This window comes from Lates calcarifer, linkage group LG3 (genome assembly GCF_001640805.2).
Source record: "Lates calcarifer isolate ASB-BC8 linkage group LG3, TLL_Latcal_v3, whole genome shotgun sequence".
NCBI lineage: Eukaryota > Metazoa > Chordata > Actinopteri > Centropomidae > Lates > Lates calcarifer.
The window spans coordinates 14,083,256-14,107,252 of NC_066835.1; the positions used below are offsets into that span (position 1 = coordinate 14,083,256).

Here is a 23,997-nt window from a genome sequence, read left to right on the forward strand (position 1 = left end):
TTGTTTTTATTCATTTCTTTAGTTGCTCTGTAGATGTGATCATTTACCACTGCAGAGACCCATTTATCCCAGAAGCAACATTAAAGTTTCATCTGATTGATTCGAATCTTTAATGCTATCCAGTTAAGCATCTTGAGTCTCACGTTTCACCTCTATATTCGGTTAGATTCAGAGGAGCAGGCTGATGCACCATCTACCTCCTAACCACAGAATTACAGTGGCTGAAGGTTGAGGCTCAGGAGAAGCAGCTCCAGCTGGAGGAGAGTCACAGACAAGAGATGGAGCATCTCAGAGCTCACTACCAGCAGCAGGCCAATGAGACCGAGGAGCGTTACGCCACCGAGCTCTTCATGCTGCAGCAGCGACTGCAGGAGGTCATGGGCACCGAGACCCACTACAGGTGATGACATTGTGAAAACACCACATGACAAATTCTCAGAAGTGTAACTGCAGCAAATGCATTTACATGTGCAGCAAACTCCCCAGAGATTATGATAGGGACTGCATTTTGTTAAGGAAACGTTAACCACAGGAAATGTAAAAGGTGACTTATTAAAATGTTATAACAAAGAACCGAAATGCAAGTCTTAGTGTTGATGTTCTAAAACTCATTTTACATCTTAGTTTGTCTCTGTGATGTTAGAGCAAAATAAGATAATACACCTTTAAATTTGCTGCAGTATATTAATACATTTCTGAAGTAGTAAGTCAAATATCTTCATATTCATGTCAAGAGAAAATGGTGATCTGCATCTTTCACTGCCTCTTTCCCATTTACAGTTTTCTTTAGGAGAACTCATGTTAATAGATCTTCACTTGATTGATTTATACAGTGCAGGTGTTAGAAGAGTCCTCGCAGACTGAGCTACATGATCTCCTACAGATAACTTCTAATACGAGCTGGTCTGCACATCCTGTGTTGCACGTGGAAGCTACCTGACCCAGTTCATTTGACAACAAAGCCCAATGAAATATTCACTAGGTTGTTTAAAGCGTTATTCGTGCCTTTTGTTAGCCCACTAACCTATAAAAGTACCTTTTCAGCCATTCCAGATGGCGTCCTGAGGGAAGTGATTAAGATGAATGTGACCCATTAGATGTGAAGCACTCAGGAGGTTAAAATTTATTTGTTTCTTCATGAACTTTAGGTTCACAATGAAATCAAAAGCAAAAGCATCAAGTATTTGCTGTCAGGTGTATGATTAAACCATAGGCTGCATATAAATATATGTAAAGATCTTCATATATAGTTTATGGTATAAGTGTAGTACAATGAGTTTAACAGTTGTATGCACACATAAGAACTTATATTCTACAAGCTATATTACTGTGTGTGATCTCTTCTTCATGGTTAAAGAGAAGCTCCACTGTGTCTATGAAAACTGAGATGTTGCTGCCCTCCACTGTTTGAGTTTTTAAATATGCTTAGTACTGTAGTTTTAAAGACCAGTTAACCTCTTAAAACCTTGTTGTCTAATCCTGGCTATGTTCACTAAATAGATTCCCAGACTTACAGTAAAATGTGGAATCTAGTCACTTATATCCAGATATGTCATACATCTATACAATATTATGTGATATGTATGTTCACTTACATGGGTTTGGAGTGTTGGGCTAAGAAATTACATTCAGAAATTTCTCTGTTTTCAGATATTTTATATACACATTAATCAATTTATTAAGAAACAAATCAGCTGATTTATTGATAATTAAAAGTAAGTTGCAGCCCCAATCATGTCATAACTTCATTTTGCACTTTGGAGTTTTTATATAATTTCAGTATTGTCTTATTAATGTGTTTTATTGTTGTTTCTATGTTTATTAATGGTCAAATGGGAAAAAGAAAAAAATAACTGTCAAACTTTTAAACTGAGATTTGCAGAACAATTAATTTTGATTTTGCGTTTTGTCTTTCAGCCTGTCCACTGTTCCAGAGTCCAGCTCTGAGAGGATGGAGGAGCACAGCGAGGAGCTAAAGGTTTGTCTGGCTTAGATTTTGCCCTCATCTAAATCTCCCATGTCACATGCATCACATCTTACTATGAGCTGAAACGTGCGCATGCATTAAAATGCTATGACAGTAAGGGTGGATGGGAGGGGGTGGTTGCAGCCTTTAGGCTAAAACGTGCCCTAAATCCCCTGCTTTACTCCAGAAGCAGCATCGTGAGCGGACCTATATCCTAACGATTAAAAGGGTTGGACATTACATAACATGCCTTTTTAGCGCCTTACTCATGAAGCAAGCGGACTTAGTCTAGTCTTGGCGGCTGCATAAAAGGAGGATTCTGTCTTGCGTGAATGAGCTGCACTCCATTTAAGCCATCTCTCGCTCACGTCACTCCAACTTCCATCCTTTCTTAGTTTGCCATTCTCGCTCCCTCCAACCACAGAACTCCACAGTTCATGTGTTTGAAGCTCCTCATGGAGAGATCAGAGGGGAAGATAGGGAAGGACTGACAGACGTATAGGAAGAGCAGGAACTGGGGAGAGACTGAAAAAAATTGGGCACTTTTAAGACATACTGTATGTTTGGATTGGAAATGTTTAACTTGAGGCGAGTGGTGGTGAAGAGGCTGAATGACTGTGAAACAGACAAGACAGGGATTCATTATGAGACAGAGCAGTAGTGTGTTTGGGGAAAATGTAGCTGTAAAGTAATGCAAGACATCTCTTTATCGCTCTATCATCCTTGAGGGGCGGAGAGAACAAAATGGTGTATTTATCAGTGGTTGAAGGGTGGGTGGGACTTAGCTACAGCAAATAAGACCTGTTTGTTTCAGGAACAGTCTTGAGGAACTTTTATTGTCCATAACTTCATATCTTGTTATCCGCCTCATTTTAAAACAATCCAGTCTCCTGTTTTCTGGTACATTAATTAAAATTTTCCTCCTGATTTCTGCTTTCTCCACTCCTCAACAGCACCTGGGTGAAGAGGAGTTGTCAGAGGGAGGTGTGGAGTCACGTTGGTCTCCCAGGTCCGCGGGCCTGACGGCGCAGCTGCAGGCGCTGAGGAAAGCGCTCTACCACAAGTATGTCCAAGAAGTAGCCGCTCTAAAAGAGCAGCACAGCAGTGAGCTGAGGAGACTGAGAGAGGAGAGGGAGCAGGAGAGGAAAAGAGAGGAGAGACAGGAAGACAGAGGGCAGGATCTCAACGGTATCAACAGTGCAAGGAGCTCCACTGAGAGCCTCGGGGCTGCCGGACAGGTCGTACTGGAGGAGAAACAACACTGGGAGAGAGTGGAGGAAGAAGTTGCCAAAGTAGGTGGTCATGCATTTTATATTTTCATGTAACTCTCTTGTAGCCAATATCAATAAAAGTGGTTACAGCTTACAGTTGTTCTTTTTGATTGATATGAAAGGATACAACTACGAATAGTAGATTAATTCATTATCAGTTAATCGAATAAAAGACATTTTATTGGCACAAAAGTGCTCAAAATTCAGCTCCTTGAATTTGAATCTTTGTTGTTTTTCTTTCTCTTGTGTCATAGTAAACTGAAAATCTTTAGATTTTGGATTGTAGTTCAGACAAAGATGTAATTTGGGCTCAAGAAAGTTTCATTTTCATTTCATTGTTTTCTGACATCTTACAGATCAAACAATTAGTTAAAGATAATCAGTAGAACAATTGATGATGAAAAGAATTGTTGCAGCCCTAGATACTACACAACCTGAAAGGGGACACAAAAAGAAAAAAAGATCCACAGATTTTTTTCTGATAAATGTGATACCCAACCGACCCTGTTAGATCATTATGCTTCATAATACATAGAGACCTAAAAAAAAAATACCCATATTTTCTGACAGGCCATTGTTCAGATGTCAGTGGAGTTTGCGCAGCAGACTGAGCTGGCTCGAATCAACAAACGCACCTGCCAGACGAGCACCTCCATGCAGACCCAGTGGGATGAAGAGGAGGTGGAGGAGAGGGAGTACGAGGAGCCGACTCCCAGACCATCTCTTACCCCGTGCGCCTGGCTGGAGGAGGTGGAGAGGGAGAGGCTGGAAAGGGTGCTGGAGGAGAGGAACGCCGAGATCCGAAAATTAAAGCAGGAGCTGCTGAAAACTGAAGCGGCGCCTGATCAGGTCAGTGTTGCTGAGTGAGCCGTCACAAGTAATGTGTTGATTTACTTTCAGTACACACCACTGCTGAGTCAGCAATTTTCAGGTGTACTGTCTCACAATGCATTGATTGGACTGAAAGTATAAACTGCATCATTGATTGTGAATGCTTAAGCTATGATTTATGTTTCTCGACTTTTTACCTGCCCACTGTGACTTTGTGTACATGTACTACAGTCATTAATGAGGTTAAATCTGTTTAATCTTTTTTTGTTTGAGCCTGAATCCATGTGCAAACTTGTACAGCAACATGTTTGCAAAGTTTTCAGAAACATGAATTCATTGTGGGTCGAATGGGATGCTATTTTAACATTATTTAACAACGGCATTGAAACAGTTTTTTAATAATCACACCAAAACTAGTATCAGAGGGAAAACAGTTTCTCAATGTTTCTCACCACAGTTTATTTATTTGATAAGAGGCATATTTGTTTATCCACCTCTGTCAAAAAATAATATTTTGGATCATGCATACTTTCATCATCTCTCTACACCACATGCCCTGATTTCCTCATGTTGATTTGGGATTTTCAAAGCTCTCCTCATGCCTAGAAGAGCTAATCTCAGGGCCTGTTAGCCTTTCACTCCCCATTTATTGCATGATTAGGCTTTAACTGTGTGATAGCAGTGGCTGTCAGGTTCAGTGTTCTTTGTCAGATGAGTTGTTCCAACACTCTCTCTTGGTGGTGATGCAGAAATTATAATTAAGTCAAAAAGTTCTTAAGCTTTAATTATTGGCTTAGATTTAGTTTAATGACGAGGAAAAAATGTCTGTGGCAAAACACCCAACTGAGATGTTTACATGCATTATGTTAGTTTCTCCTAAATTTCTTTAAGAGCTGGCACCACCAGACATTTCATCAAGATAAACATTGTGCAGCTGATCCATTGAAAATATATAAGTTGATAAACATGACTTAAAGCATCCCCAGCATGAAACTTTTTTTGGGACAAAATTTTTACAAGTTTACATGACAAGCCAAGAGAAAATAGATGTACAAGTGATGAACAATTAATTCATGACTGCTTTCGGTTTTTGAATGTATGAGTGTTCCATGTCTTTGTATGCACCTTAATGCATAATTATACACTGCATAACTACTTTGATGAGTGTTTTGTCTTCTTGTTATGGCTGGTTGGCAGACAGTAGACTTTCATGTAAAGTTAAATCTGTAAAAATATACAAAGGAATTAACATTTTGGCATATAAATGTCTGTAAAGTGGCTGCATGTAATATCCACCCACAACTTATCCCCATCACAGGAGGGGGCTGCAGCCAATCCCAGCTGATTGGCAACTTTACCACAAACTACAGACTTAAAGAATAACTCAGAGTAGAGTCGACAGTCTCCCTGACACATAAAAAGTGTAAACGTTTCTGTCTGAAAATCTTGTTTACACGTCAGTAAGTGCATAGTCTGTTGGGAAAACTATAAACGTGTCATTCAAAACATGTGTTAGCACATATCTATCTGAAAGATTGATTGACTCTAGTCCAATCAAAGCAATCCAGTCTCTCTCATCTGCAGTCTCTGCACAGTCGTCTTGTCTTTGATACTTTAGAAGCAGAGCTGCATTTCTGCTGTTTCCCCAGGAGGTGGAGCTGTTGTCTCTGCAAGTCATTATGCCTCAGGTGCACCTGTTGCCATAGCAGCACAAAGATAGTAGTGTTTCTCTCGGCTCTAAGGGAGTTAGAAGCGCGTCTTTGTTTGTGTGTGTCTGAGTGCGTGTAAACTGGCAGCGTGTCTATGTGCGCTTTACTGTGCCTTATTTGAATTCACTTTTACTAAGTCAACCACAACGTCTGCTGCCGTAGAGAGTTTGCAGAAGTCTGTTTATCCAGCTGCAACTTTGCAATGACGGGGCTGCTGTCTGTGTTCTCTCTGCTGCCCGTCCAGGCCTTAAAGAAGGGAGAGGACGATCAGGAAGAAGCTGCGGAAGAAGAAGATCCAGGCGGGCCGGGAATTAAAACAGGCTCATGCGCACAGATCGTCATCGCAGGATGATGGAGAGTCCTCCAACAAGGACACTGAAAGGTACTTCTGCATTCAAACTGCTCTCTAATCCTCCAGTAATGAAATCAATTTTTCTGCCCATCTGTTGTTCCTTTATGACCGTTTGTTTGTTTGTTTCATTATTGTGTAAACTGTCAGAAACTCTTCTTTATACTGTGGTTGGTATTAACTTCACATTGTCTCTTGTTTTCAGAGACCTGCTGCGTAAAGCCAACGAGAAGCTCAGTCAGGTGCTGGTTGACGTCCTGAAGACAACGGCAGCAGCGGAGGAAACTATGGGCCTCCACATGCAAAGTCTGCACCATGCTTCCAGTGGAGCGCAGCAGGCTGCACTGCCCCACTCCACCTCACACGGATGCAACGTGGCAGAGAGTTAACACACAGCCTGGCGGGCCTTACACTGCAGGCAAGTATCACAAAGCTTTAGGAATAGTTTAGGTAAATGCTGGTCTCTTTATTCTGGTAATAGATTCAAAAGGCCATCTAGCTGTTCTTCATCAAGGAAAGACATCAGAAAAAAAGAGTATAAAGTTGACAAAATGTAATTATGAATGCACTTACAGTACAGAATCATAGTATTGGACTTAAAAAATATTGTTGTGCTCTGCAGTTCCACCATTACAGCTGCACTTCATGAGTATCGTCATCAGACCAACATCCCAAATCCAGTTTATTACATTTTATTCCGTGGAGCTGGAGAATCAGTTTGCTTTTATTGGATAACAAAAACATTTGCAAACCATGTAGTGCAAATCAGATTTAAACCACATTTATCAGGGTTTTGAAATTAGTTTTGAATCAGACTTGTAGAGTTTTATTTCAAATGCGATTTGTGAAACTCGCAACAAAACACAACACATTGACAGCATCAAAGTTGCAGCCAGAGTGTTGTTAGCAGCAATGAGTGCACCATGACTACAAAACACTATTGCATGGCCAAAGCATTAATCCTCCTGTCTCTTTTTTTCTATGTAGTTTTTTTTGTTCAGTTTCTACATTTAAAAAAACACTTAGTGAATGTTGTCATGCACAAATTCAATGTGGTCACATACTGTACAGGTAGCAGCAAGAACAGTCAGTCCTGTTATTCAGTCTAATTGGTTCATTATAAGTGAATGTGTTGACTCCATGGAAGCTACAGACAACAAAGAGTCATGATAACAGTCTGATCCTAGTACTTTGTGGATTAACTGACCAACCTGTCATTAGGGTTTTTCTTTTTCTTTTTTTTTTTTTACAAAATTCAGAAAATGTAAAACCATTATGAAACTCATGGTGCTAAAAATTGGGTTTAAAAAAAACAGCTGTAGTCCCAGTCACCATATGAGACAGAACCCACACTCACTTAACTACCACCCACATTTCCCCAAAAGCATGCTTTTCCACTGTGCTGCACACGATACGGGCCACTGTAGATATCAGTTCTAATTTGCAGCCATTCGTGGATGCTAGGTGGATTGTCACGGCTGCTCTTATCACATGCTTACATTGAATTTATGGTTGGTGTTTGTTGAATTATGTACCTGCGTGAGAATTTGTATGTGCAGCGGTGGCAGCACTTTATCTAATCATGTTTTTGTATGAAAATAACTTCCTGCTGTCATGATCATGTCAACATGAAATTATAAACAGCTGAATCTGAATGACGTGATATAAACTGGCTTAAAGGCAGTCATGTGAGCATCGTGCACTCATTTGAACCGGATGATGTATGCGCCTGACACGCTTATTATGGTTTTATTTTTAGCACTGCTATGAATCTTGTCCTGTTATTAATATAAACTACAAATGATGTGTTTTTCAAGGTTGCATTCATCCTACACTGAGCTCTACACCAAGTTATATCTGTAGGGGTTATGTATAACAAAAGGTTACACATAACAAAAAAACAACAAAAACAAAAAACCCCACAAATTATTTTACATATATTTTACATAATTTTGTAGGTGATACTCTCATAGTACTTCTCAGTATATCTGAATGGAGTTTTGTGTTAAACCTCAGGTCTGTGTGTGTGTGACGCGTTTCTGCTCTCTGTTCCTCTGGTTCACACCAGGTCACGCTGCAGAAGGCAGCCAGGGCGGTGAGAGCGGTGCAGATGATGTGAGTTTGTGGTCTGGGGAGACGGAGGCTGGCGAGGGTCTGGAGGTGTCCCAGCAGATGATGGACAGCCTGCTGCTGGGGGCGGGGACACAGTTGGAGAACGAGGAGTATCTGATGGGCATCAGCAGCAGACTCCAAACGGCTCTGGAGAAGATGTTGATGGCCATCACCGACACCACCAATCAGGTAAAGACCAAACATTGCTGGTTAAGTGGTCTGGGATCAGTGTTTGCTCCCATTCACACAATTATTTTTGTTATCTAAACATTATTAGTTACTATTTTTTCTGAAATGCCCTTCCATATTTTTACAAACTGGTAGCCAAACAATGAAATATCATATAAACTGGGCAAAAAAACACCTACAATAATATATGAATATGCACAACATTAATATGAAACACTTATAAAATAAATAAATGTCAGTTAAAGAAAATGAATATTAGGTATTATTATTAGAGTATTTATGATGATGAGGGTGTGAGAGTTGAGTTGCTGTACTGATACCAAAACAATACTTATTCAGCGTCTTAGTTTATGGAAGATAAACCTTTAAAAAAAACTGAGAGGATGGATGAGAGGATGGATACTGCCAGAAGAAGCTGGTTAGCTTAGCCTAGCATAAAGAAAACAACTAGCCTGGCTCCTTCTGAAGGTAGCAAAATCCACCTACATGCACCTGTAAAACTCACTAGATATATTTTACCTCATTAATTACACTTGGCCAAACAGTCAGCAGTATCGATCTTTTGACCTAATGCGCTGCAAAAAAGCAAATTAGCATTAAAATGTCAAACTATTTATTTGCCTGAAATAAACATCTTTTAAGTTAGAAATGTTTCCTCATTTACATAGAATAGGATAAAATAATTAAATAAACCAGGTAAAGAATTCTGACCAAACATCTGATGCCACCTTTATATGCCTGACACTTTTCAATACTCAGCACTACAGACCCTACTTTATAATGCTTGGTTAAGTGGAGTAAACTGATTTGAAGCGGTTTGAGGTTTCAGAGGGATCTGTCATGAACGATCCAGTGTGTGTTTGACATAATAAATAAACAGAAAGCTCTAGTGACACATTTAGCTTTTGTCAAAACATTTAAATACCCACACTCAACACAGTTAACCCCCTCTGTGAGTTTCTACGCCTACGCCTGTTCACAGACATATAATGGGGATGAGGCTGCAGAATTGTGTCCGGCAACAAAGTTGGCCTGTCTAGAATTCACACACAAAAGAGCTGCCTCATTCCCAGTGGTTGCCTGTAGATACGAGCAGTATTTACACTGAGCTTTTGTTTGGCTGACCAGCCTATCCCAGTCCAGTGGGGACAGGACAACTCCACCCCACCCCTCAGGCTGTCTATGTAGTGTGTGCCCGCTGCATCCAGTGTCAGCCCACAGACACGGGGCCAGTTTAACTAGGCCATTGCATGTGTTACTGTAACTGACTGCACGGCATATCCTCCCGTTGGCTGGAATTCATGAGTTATTCACGCTGAGATGGGTTTTATCTTGGTGATCTAAAAATAGCTTTAAAGAAATTTCAGCCAGAGCATCACTGTTGTTCCAGCATCCATCTACACCACGGAGTACATGTTGGTTTAATATTATCTACTGAATCATTTCACATATTTGGGGTTTTTAAAGGCTTAATTCACCATAAATTGATCACATTTTGAGCATCTTCTTGGTGCTTTCTTTTCATTTAATTTATTTTAGAATCATTTGAATCATCATTTTTAAAATTATTACATAATATAGCGCTACAATTTTAATAATAAATTTGTTGTTTAAGTAGTTTTTTAATCAAAATTAATTGTTTCCCTCTCAAATAATGTCAAAGAAAAATTGTTTTTGGAAGCCTCCAAGATAGTAAACTGTATTTCTTAAATGTTTGAACTGATCAGACAAAACACAAAATATATACACAACAACATGGACTGTAGGAAATTGTGATTTTATTATTATTTTCAAACATTTCATTTTGTTTGCAGCCTCAGTAAGGGACCACTCTAGTTTTTACAAGCTGGTTTATATGTAACACAGTTTACATCCCTTTCAAGTACACACAATTAACAGCACAATAAACTTGTAATCAACAAAGACTCTAATGGTTCATTCAATGATTTTCTTGCTGTTATCGATCCAGTGTACATTAGTCTTTCATTGAGCCGTGCTGGATCATCACGTCTCGCCCGTGAAGCAGCGTCGTGAGGAGAGATTGATGTAACGAGCCGGTCAGGAATGTTAAGTGTCTTTGTTGAACTACTGCTGTAAATTATTTGCTCGGGGAAGGTGTTTGCTCACTCACCGCTCACCTCCCATTATGTGCCGGTGAGACGCCTCAGTGAGACGTGGAAATTATTCACGCGCAGCGAGTATGACGGTTGACATGCCAAATACTAGACAGTAGGTGGGACTGTCAAGAGGCAGAATGTCAGAACGCCTTAATTGCTTCTTTTTGTGGCTATGTAGGGAGGGAATCTGGTTTGACAACTTTTTGTGGAAAGGGTGTGTGTGTGAGAGATCTATTTGCAAATCTACCTGGCCCAATTGCCCTCAGGATTTAAAGCCACGCCTGCTTCCCTCCCACTTTTGCTGAACAGTATCCTGCTGTGAGCGATCAATGTAGGAAGTGCATGAAAAATCCTGCTGTCTGAGTGGGGGGAAGACTGAGCTGGAAGTCCTGGGATTTAATCTTTTTTCTAAAGCACGTGGCTACACAGAGGCAAAGTGAGTGTAACAGAGTGACAGTAGCCCAGCTGGGGTAAGTAAACCTCGCCTGACAAGGGAGCTATCTGGCATCTGTGAATTATGTTATGGTCTGAGCAAGGGGCATGTCTGGAGAGGGAATGACAGTCCAAGAAGGAAGTGAGAAGGAAAGAGCGAGCGACTTTGGATCTGAGGGCTGTCATTTCACCCTCGACTGGCTGCCGTTCGGACTGAACAATTAAAAGGGGCCCCTGGGAGGCTTCCCTGCAGGTCGGGGTTGCTACGGCGGCATAGTATTGTTAATGAATCTCCAGAGAGAGAACACAGAGGGAGAGAGAAGAGTCGGAGCAGAGGGTGGGGGTGTGAGCTTTACGGAGCGGCATGATATGGTTTTATCCTGACGAAAAGAAGGTCAGAAATAACACAGACGACTGGAGAGCTTCAAAGAGGACACGAAGAGGAGAAATGCTAGCCTTTTTGTTTACATACCTCCTTCGGTTATGTTCAGGAATGCCCTTTAAGAAACCGGTCCGAGATGTGGCTTCCACCTGCTGCCAAGGATGACACTTTTCAGTAGGACTATAAAGATTTTCACTGTTGCCGGATGATTTTATGTCTCAATATTTACCTGGAACTTGTTCTACCTCAGCCAGGCAGCATGTGATTGAGATGACGTGAATGTCACCCTCTCCAAACGTTGTTTACTCTCCTTGTGTGTGTGGCAAACACATAGAAACTGTTGCTTGGAGCTATATCCACAACGTCCTCTCGCTGCCTCATTCCCCACTGGACTTTATTCTCATTTGCGGCTGCGCTGCTCAGCCTGACGGATCATGGCAAGTTGGAACATCTTTTTCATGACTCCGTTGTAACAAAACGAGGTTGGAAGTTCTCCTTTCATCCACCCATCCTTTACCATGGATTCCTACCGCTCTTACTGGAATTCGAGCATGCAGAGCAGCACGTGGGTGGAGGGGGAGGATCAGGACGTGTACGAGGTGGAATCTCGTGTACCCCTTCCCCGACCTTTCCCCCTCTGCAGCACCTTGAATGAGAAAAACTCTGTGGTGGTGCAGACACAGATCTCGCATATCAATCACAGGACTAATGGTCACCTGCTTAAGGTTATCTCCAAAATCTCCCTGCCCACTCCTCCTTATACAGTAAGTTTTACCCACAGCTGTACAGCTTTTAAATTATACATATTAAATATGTTTATGCAATTTTAAACAGTCTCCAGATTGTATATAGGGCATGTACTGTTGATTAATATCTTATAGGCACACTCTCAGCCTGTTTGATGCAGTTCAAGTCTACACATGCACTGATGCAAATTAAATGTCGTTCCAAGCAGGCGCACAGCAGCAGCTCTTTCTCTTCTGCTTTGAGTCAATAGGTGAAACATTATATGACTTCTATGTGACGGGTCACGTTACCACTTCCTGCTTCCCGTAAAGTTACAATAAGACCTTTGCTCAGAGAGATATGGAAATCTATGGACAGTAACTGTGAAGTTAAAGTGAGCACGTTGGTGGTTTATTGCATTATGATGATTTCATAGCTGTTCCTCAAGGAAAAGATGCCCTCTGTCACCTGACCAGAGGGTCAACATAGAAATGTGATACCATTATCTCAGTGCCCTTCTGCCACATTTACACATCGCCTCATTGTTATTGACTTTTGCCTTTTTGTCCAATGCAACAAACTGTATTGTCAAATTATTTGTAGTAATGGTATATTCTTACAGGTGACAACAAAATACTTTTCTAAGTTAATAATAACGTGCATATCATGATGAACTGGCATTGAACTAAAATCCACCTTAGAAGATATGGTTGAAATCAGTATCTATATATATCTAGAGAATATTTTCTGTATCACAGCATGGCAAATATATGAAAAATCACATGTAAAACAACCAAATGTTTGTTAAAAGTTTCACTGTTGTGCATTATGTGAAACCAGACTTTCCATATGTAGAAAAAAATCCAAAACTTATTTCAGAATTATTTATTTCAGCAACAATAGCCTGATAAGATCATTGTTACTTGGAGGTGTAATGTTTCTGAAACCAAGACCAAAACTGCGTTATAAACGTGCAAATCGTTAATCACCCTTAATCATTATGATACAGTTTTGCTTGAAGTAAATGGATGAATCTAAAAAAGTAAAGATTGGTAAGGTCCTGTCTCTTTTCCCATCTCATGACACAGGTAAGTGCAGCTGTATTCCTCAGTACCACTGCTGACAATGGGTGTCATAATTGGCCCTTTAATGATAACTAAATATCTTGTTTGCCTACGGCTAATCCAGTCTTAACATGTCACTCATAATGTTGTAGAATCTGTGAGAGTCAGATTTAAAAAGAAGGTGAAACGTAAGCAGCATGCCCTCGATATCTTCACTTTTAGTGCCAAGTATGGGTCAAGCAAAGTTTTACACCTCCATTATTAAAACTTGATAACATCTTTGATCAGTCTTCATTCCTCCTAAATACCCACTTCTTTCAAACTCCAATTTGAAACTTAGACTTTCATTTGAGAGGTACTCTGATGACACCATCAGCCACAACTGATGACTTTATACAGCTGATTTTACCAGCTGAGTAGTTACTTATGACAATTAAACTGATTTTCACATCTAAAATTGGTGGAGTGTCGCTTTAGGGCAAACAATTAACATTTAGGATAATAGAAATTAATGTATGCTAAGATTTATTTAATGCAAAAACTAGTCATTCCATCTAAACTTCCTCTGCTTGTTTGTCACCATCTCTTTCCTCCCAGCTTGAACATGCCCGGATAACCCAGACTGAGCTGATGCGGGAGTCCTTCCGCCACAACCAGGAGATGAGCGAGCTGCTGCAGAAGCAGGATGAGCTGCAGGACAGGTTGTCCGAGGAGGCTCGGGCACGAGAAGAGCTGGCTCTGGAGCTTCACCGCGCTGAGGGTGAGTGTCCTCTGGGTAGTCTCTTTTTTAAAATGAGAAAACCCTGTTTGTATTGGTCATTCAGGGAGAAATTAATGTTGTATCTTAGTGTGATTGATCAGTTTTTATACACCCCATGAGGTCAGCACAGCACCAGCTTGAAATCTTTGTAGGCCTTCTAAAAGACGTTTCCAGCAAAGCCATCGCTTTATAGGAAGAACTGCATTTTCGCTCAGTTTCTCTAATAGATGGATACTAATAAGTAATCTGATAATGATTACAGAAAACAGAGAGCAGCTGCATTAGAAAGCATAAGGAACTGAAGTGAAAATACAAGTGTGCATGTGTTTGGAGGAGGGGGGGGGGTGTTACTGCGAGTGAGGGGATCAGCTGTTTGAAAGGGAGAGTAAAGGAGTGTGAGACCATCTGTGGTGAGAGAACGACAAATGGTAATTAGTGTTTGTGAGTCTGTCTCTGGTCCATGTTTGAACATTTGATTGTATCTGCCTGACAGCTAAATTATTGCATATGGATGTGAACATATTTGTGTGAGAACAAAGAAAAATCAATAACCTCAGCAGGATGTCGACGGGCAGTTTTGAAACTTGAGAACAGGTTAAGTGCAGTGACAGATTTTGGTGGAGGCTGGGGGCTAGAGTTGGAGGGGGGCAAACTTGCTGTCCCATCCATGTCAGAGACAGCTGGTCCATGAGAGTCAACTGTTACGACCACGTCCACTCTCAGACACACCAAAACCAGTCAGCTGGGTTGTTTTCAAGTCCCCTTTGGTGAGCGTACAGCACAGCAGTCATTTCTTACTTCCTGGCTTTTTGGATACACTGAACAATGGTGAGTTTATGGCTGTTTCTAATCCTATATTGTCATTTACTTAAGTAGGATCCTGTTCCAATGTTTGTTTTTTGGTAATCCAGCTGAGGTGCTGAAGAATGGTAAATATTTGCCATCATATAAAGCTCTATTGTTTTATAGGATAGAAGTTGACCGTGTGGCAAACTGTGGAAAATAAAGCATTAAAGACAAGAAGTCTGCAAGTAACAATTATTTGTATTATTGTTTAATTTGCTGACTAATTTCTTCAATAGTCAATTAATTTTTTAGTCTACAAGATGTTACGTAATTTCTTCCATGTGGTTGTTTTATATAAGCAGCAGTTCAAAAGCTCAATGTTTTAATTTATTATCAAAGAAAAGCAAACCTCCCATTTTAGAAGCTGAAACCAGAAAATTGAAAAATGTTATGATTACACACTTTTCAAAGTAGCTGATGTTTTTTTTTTTCTTTTTTCGATCGACTAATATTTAGAGCTTTGATAGTGAATAGATGCTACATTACAAACTCTCAACCTGTCATTTCATTTAAAAGAGCTACAGAGCAGCTGTTCCCACCTGGTCATGTGACATGCTTCTTACATTAACCATGAGGGAGTGTTTGAATTCTGCTAAGCCTGTGTCTCTTGGACGTCTACTTGTGCAAATGCCAGTGAACTGAAAGAGGAATAATGCTTCTCCTATTGTGCAGATGATCCACGCAGGTAAAAGCTCAGGGTGCGGCCTTTTCAAACTGGTTTTGAGGTAACCCAAGTGACAGGCTCAACTTGGAAAAAAGATCCTCCTCACTGATTGATGGAACGTATTATATGTCAACAAAACCACTAAACAGGATGAGTCTGCCTTTGAATCAGGGACAAGATTATGTTAGATGGCTGTAATGTTACGCTGATATGTTTTTGTAGAGTAAGTACATTCCCAGGAGAGATCTGTTTATCTGGTGAACAATGTTTTTTTTAGCCAGTAATCATGTGCATTTGATAACTGTGTATCATGGAGGGATCCCTCCTTAGGCAAACTTTACACACAGCTTTGGTTCCTGCTCACATGCTCAAAATGATCTCCTGACAATGCAGGTGACATTTACCTCCTGTCTCTCTCTGTTATAGATAAGATAGAGCCCAAATGAGCTACAATCAGGCAGAATCAAGTTAGAAAATATGGAAATTTTACCTTCGAAACTGGCCTCAAAGTGGTTACAGTAAATGAATAAACAGTTTCTGACCAGTCTGTTAGTGTGTGCGTACCTCATTTCCTGTATCTATGAGCTGAATGCCATCCTGGTGCATAATGCTTGCTGACCTGTGACAGAGCAGTACAGTAATCATAGAGCTTTTCATTGTGATTACAGCCCAGTCTTGTACTTCATGTCAAGCAAAATGGGTCAGACATGCTCACTTGTGTTCATCTCTGTATTTGTATGCATGTTTCTGTGACTCAGTGTGTTCGTATGTATGTTTTTGTTTGCAGTTTGTGTTGTTGGTAACCTTAGATTTTGTTTCCCGCTGTTAAGTGCTCATTCATCTGGATGGCTGCCTTATGTGTACGTGTGTGTGTGTGACTGAAGCTTAACAACAAGGCTCATGCTAATTCCTCTAAATTCTTCTAGTGTTTGATTGCAAGAAAGCAAAGGGAAATTCAGAGCCTCTGTGTCAGCACCCTTTCTAACTGTACCTTCTCTCACTTTGTCCACCTTCAGGTCTGATCGATGGGTACACGGGTGAACGGGCTGCGTTGGAGGAGCAGTTGCGTCAGAAGGAAGAGCTCCAGCTGAGCCTCGAGCAAGAGCTGCAGGTGAGGCATGACAGCTGCAGAGAGGGAGAAAATTAATTACCTTTCTCTGAGACAGCACATGACTTGACAACATTAAGAGGAGATTTCTGTATTTTGCCTCAAGCACGGCATAGTAATAGTGACTCACATGTAAATGCAGTAACTTCAGGTTAAGTTCAATCTCTGCCTGAAGAAAAGAAGCTTGGTTCTCTTTAGTGTCACATTCATGCATCATGTACAGTACTGACAGTGATATTCTACACTTTTAAAGGTCTTATATCTTCAGTAGGAACACAGACAGGATAGGAGAGTTGGAAATTAATGAGAGATGAACTAACAAATTATTGGTTTTGGTCCCTTTTGTGGGATTTATAGAAATACACCAGCCTGATCATGTTAATAACAATGTGTAGGTATTTTCTCCAGCGCTCTAACTGGATATAATTTCTCTCTGCAGGTTACAAGTAGCCGGCTACACGAGTTGGAGCAGGAGAGGCTTCAGATGCAGGAAGAGCGAGAGCTGCTGTCACGGCAACAGGACGCTATGAGGGAAGACGCTGGTCCCCGTGAGCTTCGTACGTATCCCAGAATTCCCTTATCAAAGACAGAAAAAAGAGACATGTATTTTTAAATAACTAATAGTACTCAAATTTAGGTTTTATCCTTACAGTTGTAAGGAAAATATTTGGGAATGAATTATTCAACATGTTTGGTTTAATTTATTTTTGTAAGTTTTGCTGCCTTGTAGACATCATTATCAGTCTGGTGAAAAGAAAAACCGTAAATGAGGAGACACAAATATGAGATCTCACCTCCTTTGTAGGTGTCTGAAGATCTCCTGTTCTCCTTTATCAAGACTCACGTTCCAAGTTTGTGTAGTATGATGAATTAAAAGGAGGTCAAAGGTTACCCTCCTAAACTAAAATAGAAACTGTTCTTTTAAGTACTCATTACAACTTGATTTGGTGTGAATCATTACCGCAGAATCAGCTGCATGTCGTAAAGCCGTTTTTAGCCCCTCTCTCAAAGTACTGTTCTGTATACATTACTGTGTATTGACAGTATACAGTTCTTAGATCTGCGTCTATACTGGTTTCTGGGAAATGATATAAAGGGGCACAACCCTCATATTGATTTCTCATTGAGTTCTTGTGTTGCTGTGGAAAGTGATGTAAAACATTTATGATCCTGAGATAATTCGGCTGCATTGTCGCTGACAGGTATAAAGACCAAAGGTCAAAAAGTCAATAAAATGAATGTTTTTTCCAGTGTAATAATGCTCAGTCAAATCTACATTTCTTAAACTCTTGTTAATAGTTCTTGTGACACAAGTCATAAATTTACAGGTGTTTTTCCAGAAGTGCTCCAGAAACATCAAACTCATTAACTGTATCTGTTATATTTTGCACGATATGACCCCTGTATTATCAAAAAGGTATCCCATGAGTTCATTCACTGATAAAATGGTGAGTATTCTGTATCTGAGGGTATAAACCAAAGCAGGCTTTATCAGAAACCTTTTAATTTCACAGCATCTTTTCTACAGTCTTAACTCTGTGAGACAGACAGAAAAGCACTGCCAGTCTTACCTTCACCTTTCTTTTTCCTGTTCATGACAAAAAAACAAGAGCATGTTAAACTCCTGTGCTTTCTTATTCTCCTGTAGGCCTAGTTGAAGCTGCAATGGTTGCAGCACCTGAAGCAGGTGTGTCCACTTTGAGCATGGCTCAGTCATATCTATATGTTCCTTTAATTGTCTACTGTAGCTGAGTAATGGCATATCTCTCTAACCTTAAATCCAGCAACTCACCAACAGAGCTTGGAGCTTGCTTGCTATGGGCTCACAAACTCACTCAGCTCAATCACTAACCTCTGCTTCAGCTTTTCATTTTGATTGATTTTTGTCCTGGTTTGTCATTTTTAATGTCTTGGAGTCAGTGTTAGCACTCATTTTAGCATGATGAAATGAAAGTAATCTTCAGACATTTATATGTAGTCATTATTTCCTAATTGTCAACCATCTTCACTCTAAATTGAGCATCTTTTCTTAATAAATAGTTCCCTAAGTGTTAGTGTTTACAGCAGTTCTTTGAGTGAGATGATTGGCTGTTCAGGAAGTCCCTCTCCCCTGCCTGTAAATGCTTATTGGGCATGGATATTGCAATGTCTGGACTGTCCATTTGTCTGATCTGTCATTTGCACTCTCTCACCTTGTTATTTTTGCACTAATCCTGCGGGGTTTGATCCTGGGTGAACTGGAGGGGGTTGTTCACTGGTGACAGCAGAAGGGCAAAGAGGCATCATGATTGGTGGTCATGTTTTGGTAATGGGGTATAACGTTGGGAAGCTGACTGAGATGTTAGAAGAGTGTGACGTTAGCCATTTATTCAGGTGGAATAATTTGCCTAAATTCAAATTAAATTAAAAGCTTTTTGATTCTTTTAAAACCACAGTGTTGCATGGGAAATATGATCAACACAACAAAAAGCAAAATTAGCATTAAGGCTAATCACAAGGCTCACAGACTTCAGACTCTTCAGAATCATCTCAGCATCCCGTTCATCACTGAAATCAAACCTGACTGACTAAATAACTCAATTCAGTCGCCTTTAGTTGCCAGACAGGAACCCCTAACCTCTCCTCCGATCCTCTATCCCGCCCTGTAGACCTGCTGGAGGAGACGGAGAAGCTGATGAAAGAGAAGGTGGAGGTCCAGCGTCAGGCAGAGAAGGAGAACTCGGACCTCCTGAAGCAGGTGAAGCTGCTGGAGGCGGAGCTGGAGGAGCAGGTCAACAGGGTGATCGAGCTGGAGCAGGCTCAGAGGACAGAGAGCGGAGACCTGCGGCAACAGGTCCAAGCTCTGGAGAAACAGCTAGAGAAGAACAGGAGGTTCCTTGATGTAAGTGACAAAGAAAAAGAACCGTAATGTCAGACTGTAGCTGTAGAGTTTGTCTGCGTCCCTTATCAGTAATGCAAATATAAAACAGTTTTGACATTTGACTGTAGGACTTATTTGAATATTGGTAGACAAAAGCTTACTCTTCACTTACAGGTGGATCATTTGAAACAGGAATTAGATTTAGGCAGGGGTAGCTGCTAACAGTAGGTTTAGGCACCGCATGTTGAGCCTATCTGAAACCTGTTTTTTGGCCACAGCTACCTCATATTTGTCTCATGGTCTAATGAGTGTTGTTCCCATCGTTATAATTAGGCCACTTGGCCAGGAGCTGGCATGTAATTGTTTGAACACAGATTCCTTTTATTCTGTCCTGTTGACGATGTTATACCCAAATATTAAATAGGCACATTTGTGAACATGTGATTTTTTTCAAATTAAATTGTTTGGCCAATCCTTTATCACAAACAAAACAACATGAATTAGTGGAGACTCAGTAGTTCAGCCTGTGTGCCTGGATGTTTGACTCCTGCGATGTATTTACATTTATGTAAAGACACAAACAAAGACAGCAACAACACCATATTTAAACATATCAGATAGATATTCATAGAGTATGACGGTCACGAGTATGACTCTTGATGGTACGTTATTACAAGTTTTATTATCATCCTCAGGAAGCAGCAGTTGCTGATAGTTAAACTCATCAAACTAGGCCATCAGCTGGCCTTTAAAGTGTTCTACTTCCTTCAGCACATTTTCAGAACTCACAAGCCTTTATTCTTGTCAAAAACATGTAGTTGGAGATCTGTTTTAACATTTTCTGCATATTTTACTCTTATTTATTTGCCTTCATTCTGTCTTTATTTTGGTGTCCAGGAACAAGCTGTGGACCGAGAACACGAGAGGGATTTCTTCCAGCAGGAGATCCAGAAACTGGAGCAGCAGCTGAAGAATCCACAGAAGCCTCAGCCCGGCTCTGAGCAAAGAAACCAAGAGGTAACAGGAGAAAGCTCTGTTCTCTGCCAGAGGACCAGGCAGCAATAGAGATGCTCATTTTCTGAGTGTAACATTGTTGTGGCTGCAACACTGGGCTCAGATTCACACAGCAGAACAATAGAGCTGATAGAGTTACCTGTCCTGATACTGAACAGTGGGAGTGTTACACACAGGTGAAAAGAGTGAGACTGGGATTAGTAAGTTGTGTAATAATGGGTTTTATTTCCATGATCCCAATACACTGGGAGTGAGGTGTAAGGCTTGCTGATGTTAATCACTGAGCTGGTGCAGCGTTTGCTCTGATGCAAGATTTGTATTTATCTAAACTAATGTACTGAGATGTCAAGTTTCAGGGGTGAATAGTCATGTCAGGTCCTGGTGACAGCTTACAGGCTAAATACAAATAATATTGCTTAAAGCCACATTAGTCAATATTTTTAGATTTACAATGGGTTACATCACTCTGTACGATGTGAAAGGGTTGCTCGTAGTGTAGTTATTATCTCCCAACTCCGCAGTTTCCCACTCCCATTGCTCTCATCGACCTTAACAAGCAGCTGTTTTTAGCAGAAAAGCAATGATAAAAACTCTACAGGCATCAAACAGCAGACAGACAAAGTCAGTGACTAACCCTTGAATGTGGTTGCGCATTTAGCAGCTGAAGAGCCAGATATTTTCCTCAGGAGCTGGTGGAGACCCAAACAGAGCTAAAAGAGAATGAATATTGGATATAGATTAGATCCAGAAACACAACCAACTTTTTAAGGTTATGATATGTCCATGTTGTATTTACAGCTTGTTCCACAGGTTTTAACTTGCTTTATTAAAGTTCTCAGCATTGTCACTGCAGAATGATACTTCATCTGTCATCACAGCAGTAACTGTTGTACCATAAATGTTGAGTATTTTCTGTGCCTGTGGTGCTTTTGCTCTTCTGCTGCTCAGGACAAGTAGCAGTCATGTTATTATTGACTGTCACTTCTTTTTTTTAAATCCAAATCACCATCCAGCCTCCAGTTCTCTCTGGGCAAGGAGAGATGTGATTTTGATCAACACTGTCGTCACATGCGAAGCGTTAATTATATCCTCAAACCAATCGATTGAATCCTTGAGACACCACAAAGTAATTTAACCCTATAAAGGGTTACACCCTGTTTATTGTCAGCACGCTTCGTTTGTAATACAAACAAGAAACTTGAGATTCAAATAATTCCCCTTTAGATGACATGAAACAGCACAGCTCAGCTTTAGAGAATCAGCTGTTCTGGGATATGAGTCCTCAGTGCATTTCACTGGCTCAATCTGAAACATCATTTGACAAGATAAGTCAGTTTTTCACTCAGGGGAAAATGACTCTGATGCTCTGTGGTATTAAAACATTCTGTCCTTTCCTACAGTATTGTCTTTAATAACTGAAGTATCCTTGTTTTGCCCCTTCTATTTATTAGTCTTTGACCTGCCTGATCAGAGTAACCAGCTCTTTCTTTCTTATGTTAGATAGTTATTCATTCTATGGCTTCCTCATGTTTGCATTATATATTTTGTACCTCAGCTGCAGCTCTGCTTTAAACTCACAGCCTAATACCCCTGAGATAACCTCTACTGTCTCTATAATTTCCAGCAACTCATGCCACTTTTTTTTATCACTAAGTGCTTTTTTTCCCCCTTCTGCCCTTGAACTCTCCATCCTCTGATCCCTTATATCGCTGCCTTTTCTCTCCCGTGGCTATTGCAGGTGGATGGAGTAACCTTTAAGGTATTGCTTCTAGCTTCATGTAGAATCAAGTGTGCCCCCAGAGAGCAATTAGTGCATTTTAGTGATCCTGCCCAACCCTGTAGCGATTAATGACCTGACCAGCTCTGTCATCCCCTCTTTTCTCCCTTCTCCAGTTTGGTCCTTCTCTGCTGTATGTCTTTTTCTGGAAGTTTCTGAGCCTTGAAACACCGTCCTTTCTCACCCTGATCCATCCTCTTGTCTCTCCCTCCAATGTGACAATGTAAAATTCTACAGCAAAACAGCTACAAAATAAAATCTACAAATCTAGTGTGGACAGAAATAAAATAAAATTGAATTCAAGCCAAGTTGGTTTTTATCAAAATTAGACCAAGTCTTATTTTTGCAAAGTTGAATTCTTGTGGGCATTTTTTATGCCTTTATTTGATAGCGAAAGTGGAGACAGACATGACACACAGGGGAAGAGAGGAGGGAAATGACACATAGCAAGCAAACAGGGATGGCCTGACCATTCAGCCATCAGGTCACCCCAAATCCCAAATCTTTTTATATGATATTTTTGTATGTAGCCAAGTTGTAGTAGAGTATGAAAATGAATCTGTAAAATGAAGAGTCACATTCAAATAATAATAAGATGAGAATATGTAAAACTAGCAACTTGGAAGAGAGTGGTTGCCTATGTTTCCACCCATATGTGGACCATAAGGGACGTTCTGGTAAAATGAAGCTTAAACAAATATAAATAACTCACTCTGTGCTGAAGTACTCTGATGAAGAGTCCATCCTACACAGTCATATTAATATTTAATGAAGGGCAGCCAGTGAGGGGATGTATTTCATCTGCTTTACTACAGTTTCATCTTGATTTGAGTAAAATCTAAGTTTTCTCTGGCACAAGATCTTAAAAAAATGCATTTTGAAACAACAGTATTCATAAAAGTCAGTCAGTCCTTGATGAAGCAACATCATTTGCTTGTTATATGGAGCAGGAGGAGCAGTTCATCATCTAGATAGTGTTTCTACAGTAGGGAGTTATAATTTTCTTGGTTCATACTAGACAAATCCTCCTCCTGTTGACCCCTCTTCCTCCTCCTCCTCCTCATTGATCTGCTGCTGTTCTCCCATCTCACAGGTGGATCAGTTACCTGCCAGCCGTCCTCCTGGTTTGTGCTGCACTGTGGTTTGTGTCACCCCTGAATGAAATCTCTCTCTCCCCTCTGTCCCTGCACCTCTTCTCTCTCCCGGCCCCCCTCCTTTCTCAGGTGGATCAGCTGACCTCCCAGCTAGCTGCACATGTACCAGCTACGCTGTAGCGAGTGGTGTCTGAGAACGAATCCCATTAAACGATCCCCCCCCTCTCTCTCTCTCTCTCTCTCTCTCTCCCTCTTCCTCTTCCCTCGTCTCTTTCTCTCTCTCTTTCTCTCACTACCAGGTGGACCAGCTGACCTCCCAGCTGAAGGAAAAGGCGGATTGGTGCAGTGAGCTGCTGCTCAGCTCAGAGCAGCTGCGTCGTGAGTTGAAGGAGCGCGACGAAGAGATTGACAAACTGGAGAGCCGCATCCGTGAAGCTGGAGCAGGCCCTGCTGGCCAGCGCTGAATCCCTGGAGAAGGTTAGGAAAGGAGACGGGAGCGTGGAGGGGGGAGGTGGGGTGGATGAAGGTTGTGCCGGAGACTAGAGCAGAGAGAGAAAAAGCTGAACAATAGCTGTGAAGCATGGCAGAGAGGGTGTGTGTGAGAGCATGTAGATGAGGTGACAGCTAGTGGAGGAACGGGAGGAGGGACAGGACGCACACAGAGGGAGAACAATGTGTGGGTGGGTCTACTCCAGCCGCCTCGGCAGTTTGATGTTGGTGATGACA

The 23,997-nt window shown here is 40.9% G+C and overlaps 1 protein-coding gene across 1 annotated transcript in view; it reads left to right on the plus strand.

Annotated features, from left to right (window-relative positions):
- akap9 (A kinase (PRKA) anchor protein 9) overlaps positions 1 to 23,997 on the plus strand; it is a 58,749-nt gene that overhangs the window by 22,733 nt on the left and 12,019 nt on the right. Inside the window, 18 exon segments of the mRNA XM_051069189.1 lie at positions 167 to 199; positions 202 to 400; positions 1,918 to 1,978; positions 2,920 to 3,258; positions 3,808 to 4,086; positions 6,022 to 6,092; positions 6,094 to 6,159; positions 6,332 to 6,491; positions 6,493 to 6,544; positions 8,195 to 8,427; positions 13,746 to 13,908; positions 16,435 to 16,529; positions 16,966 to 17,083; positions 18,175 to 18,213; positions 19,175 to 19,407; positions 20,284 to 20,403; positions 23,571 to 23,705; positions 23,707 to 23,748. Coding sequence (XP_050925146.1) covers positions 167 to 199; positions 202 to 400; positions 1,918 to 1,978; positions 2,920 to 3,258; positions 3,808 to 4,086; positions 6,022 to 6,092; positions 6,094 to 6,159; positions 6,332 to 6,491; positions 6,493 to 6,544; positions 8,195 to 8,427; positions 13,746 to 13,908; positions 16,435 to 16,529; positions 16,966 to 17,083; positions 18,175 to 18,213; positions 19,175 to 19,407; positions 20,284 to 20,403; positions 23,571 to 23,705; positions 23,707 to 23,748 — 2,438 coding nt within the window.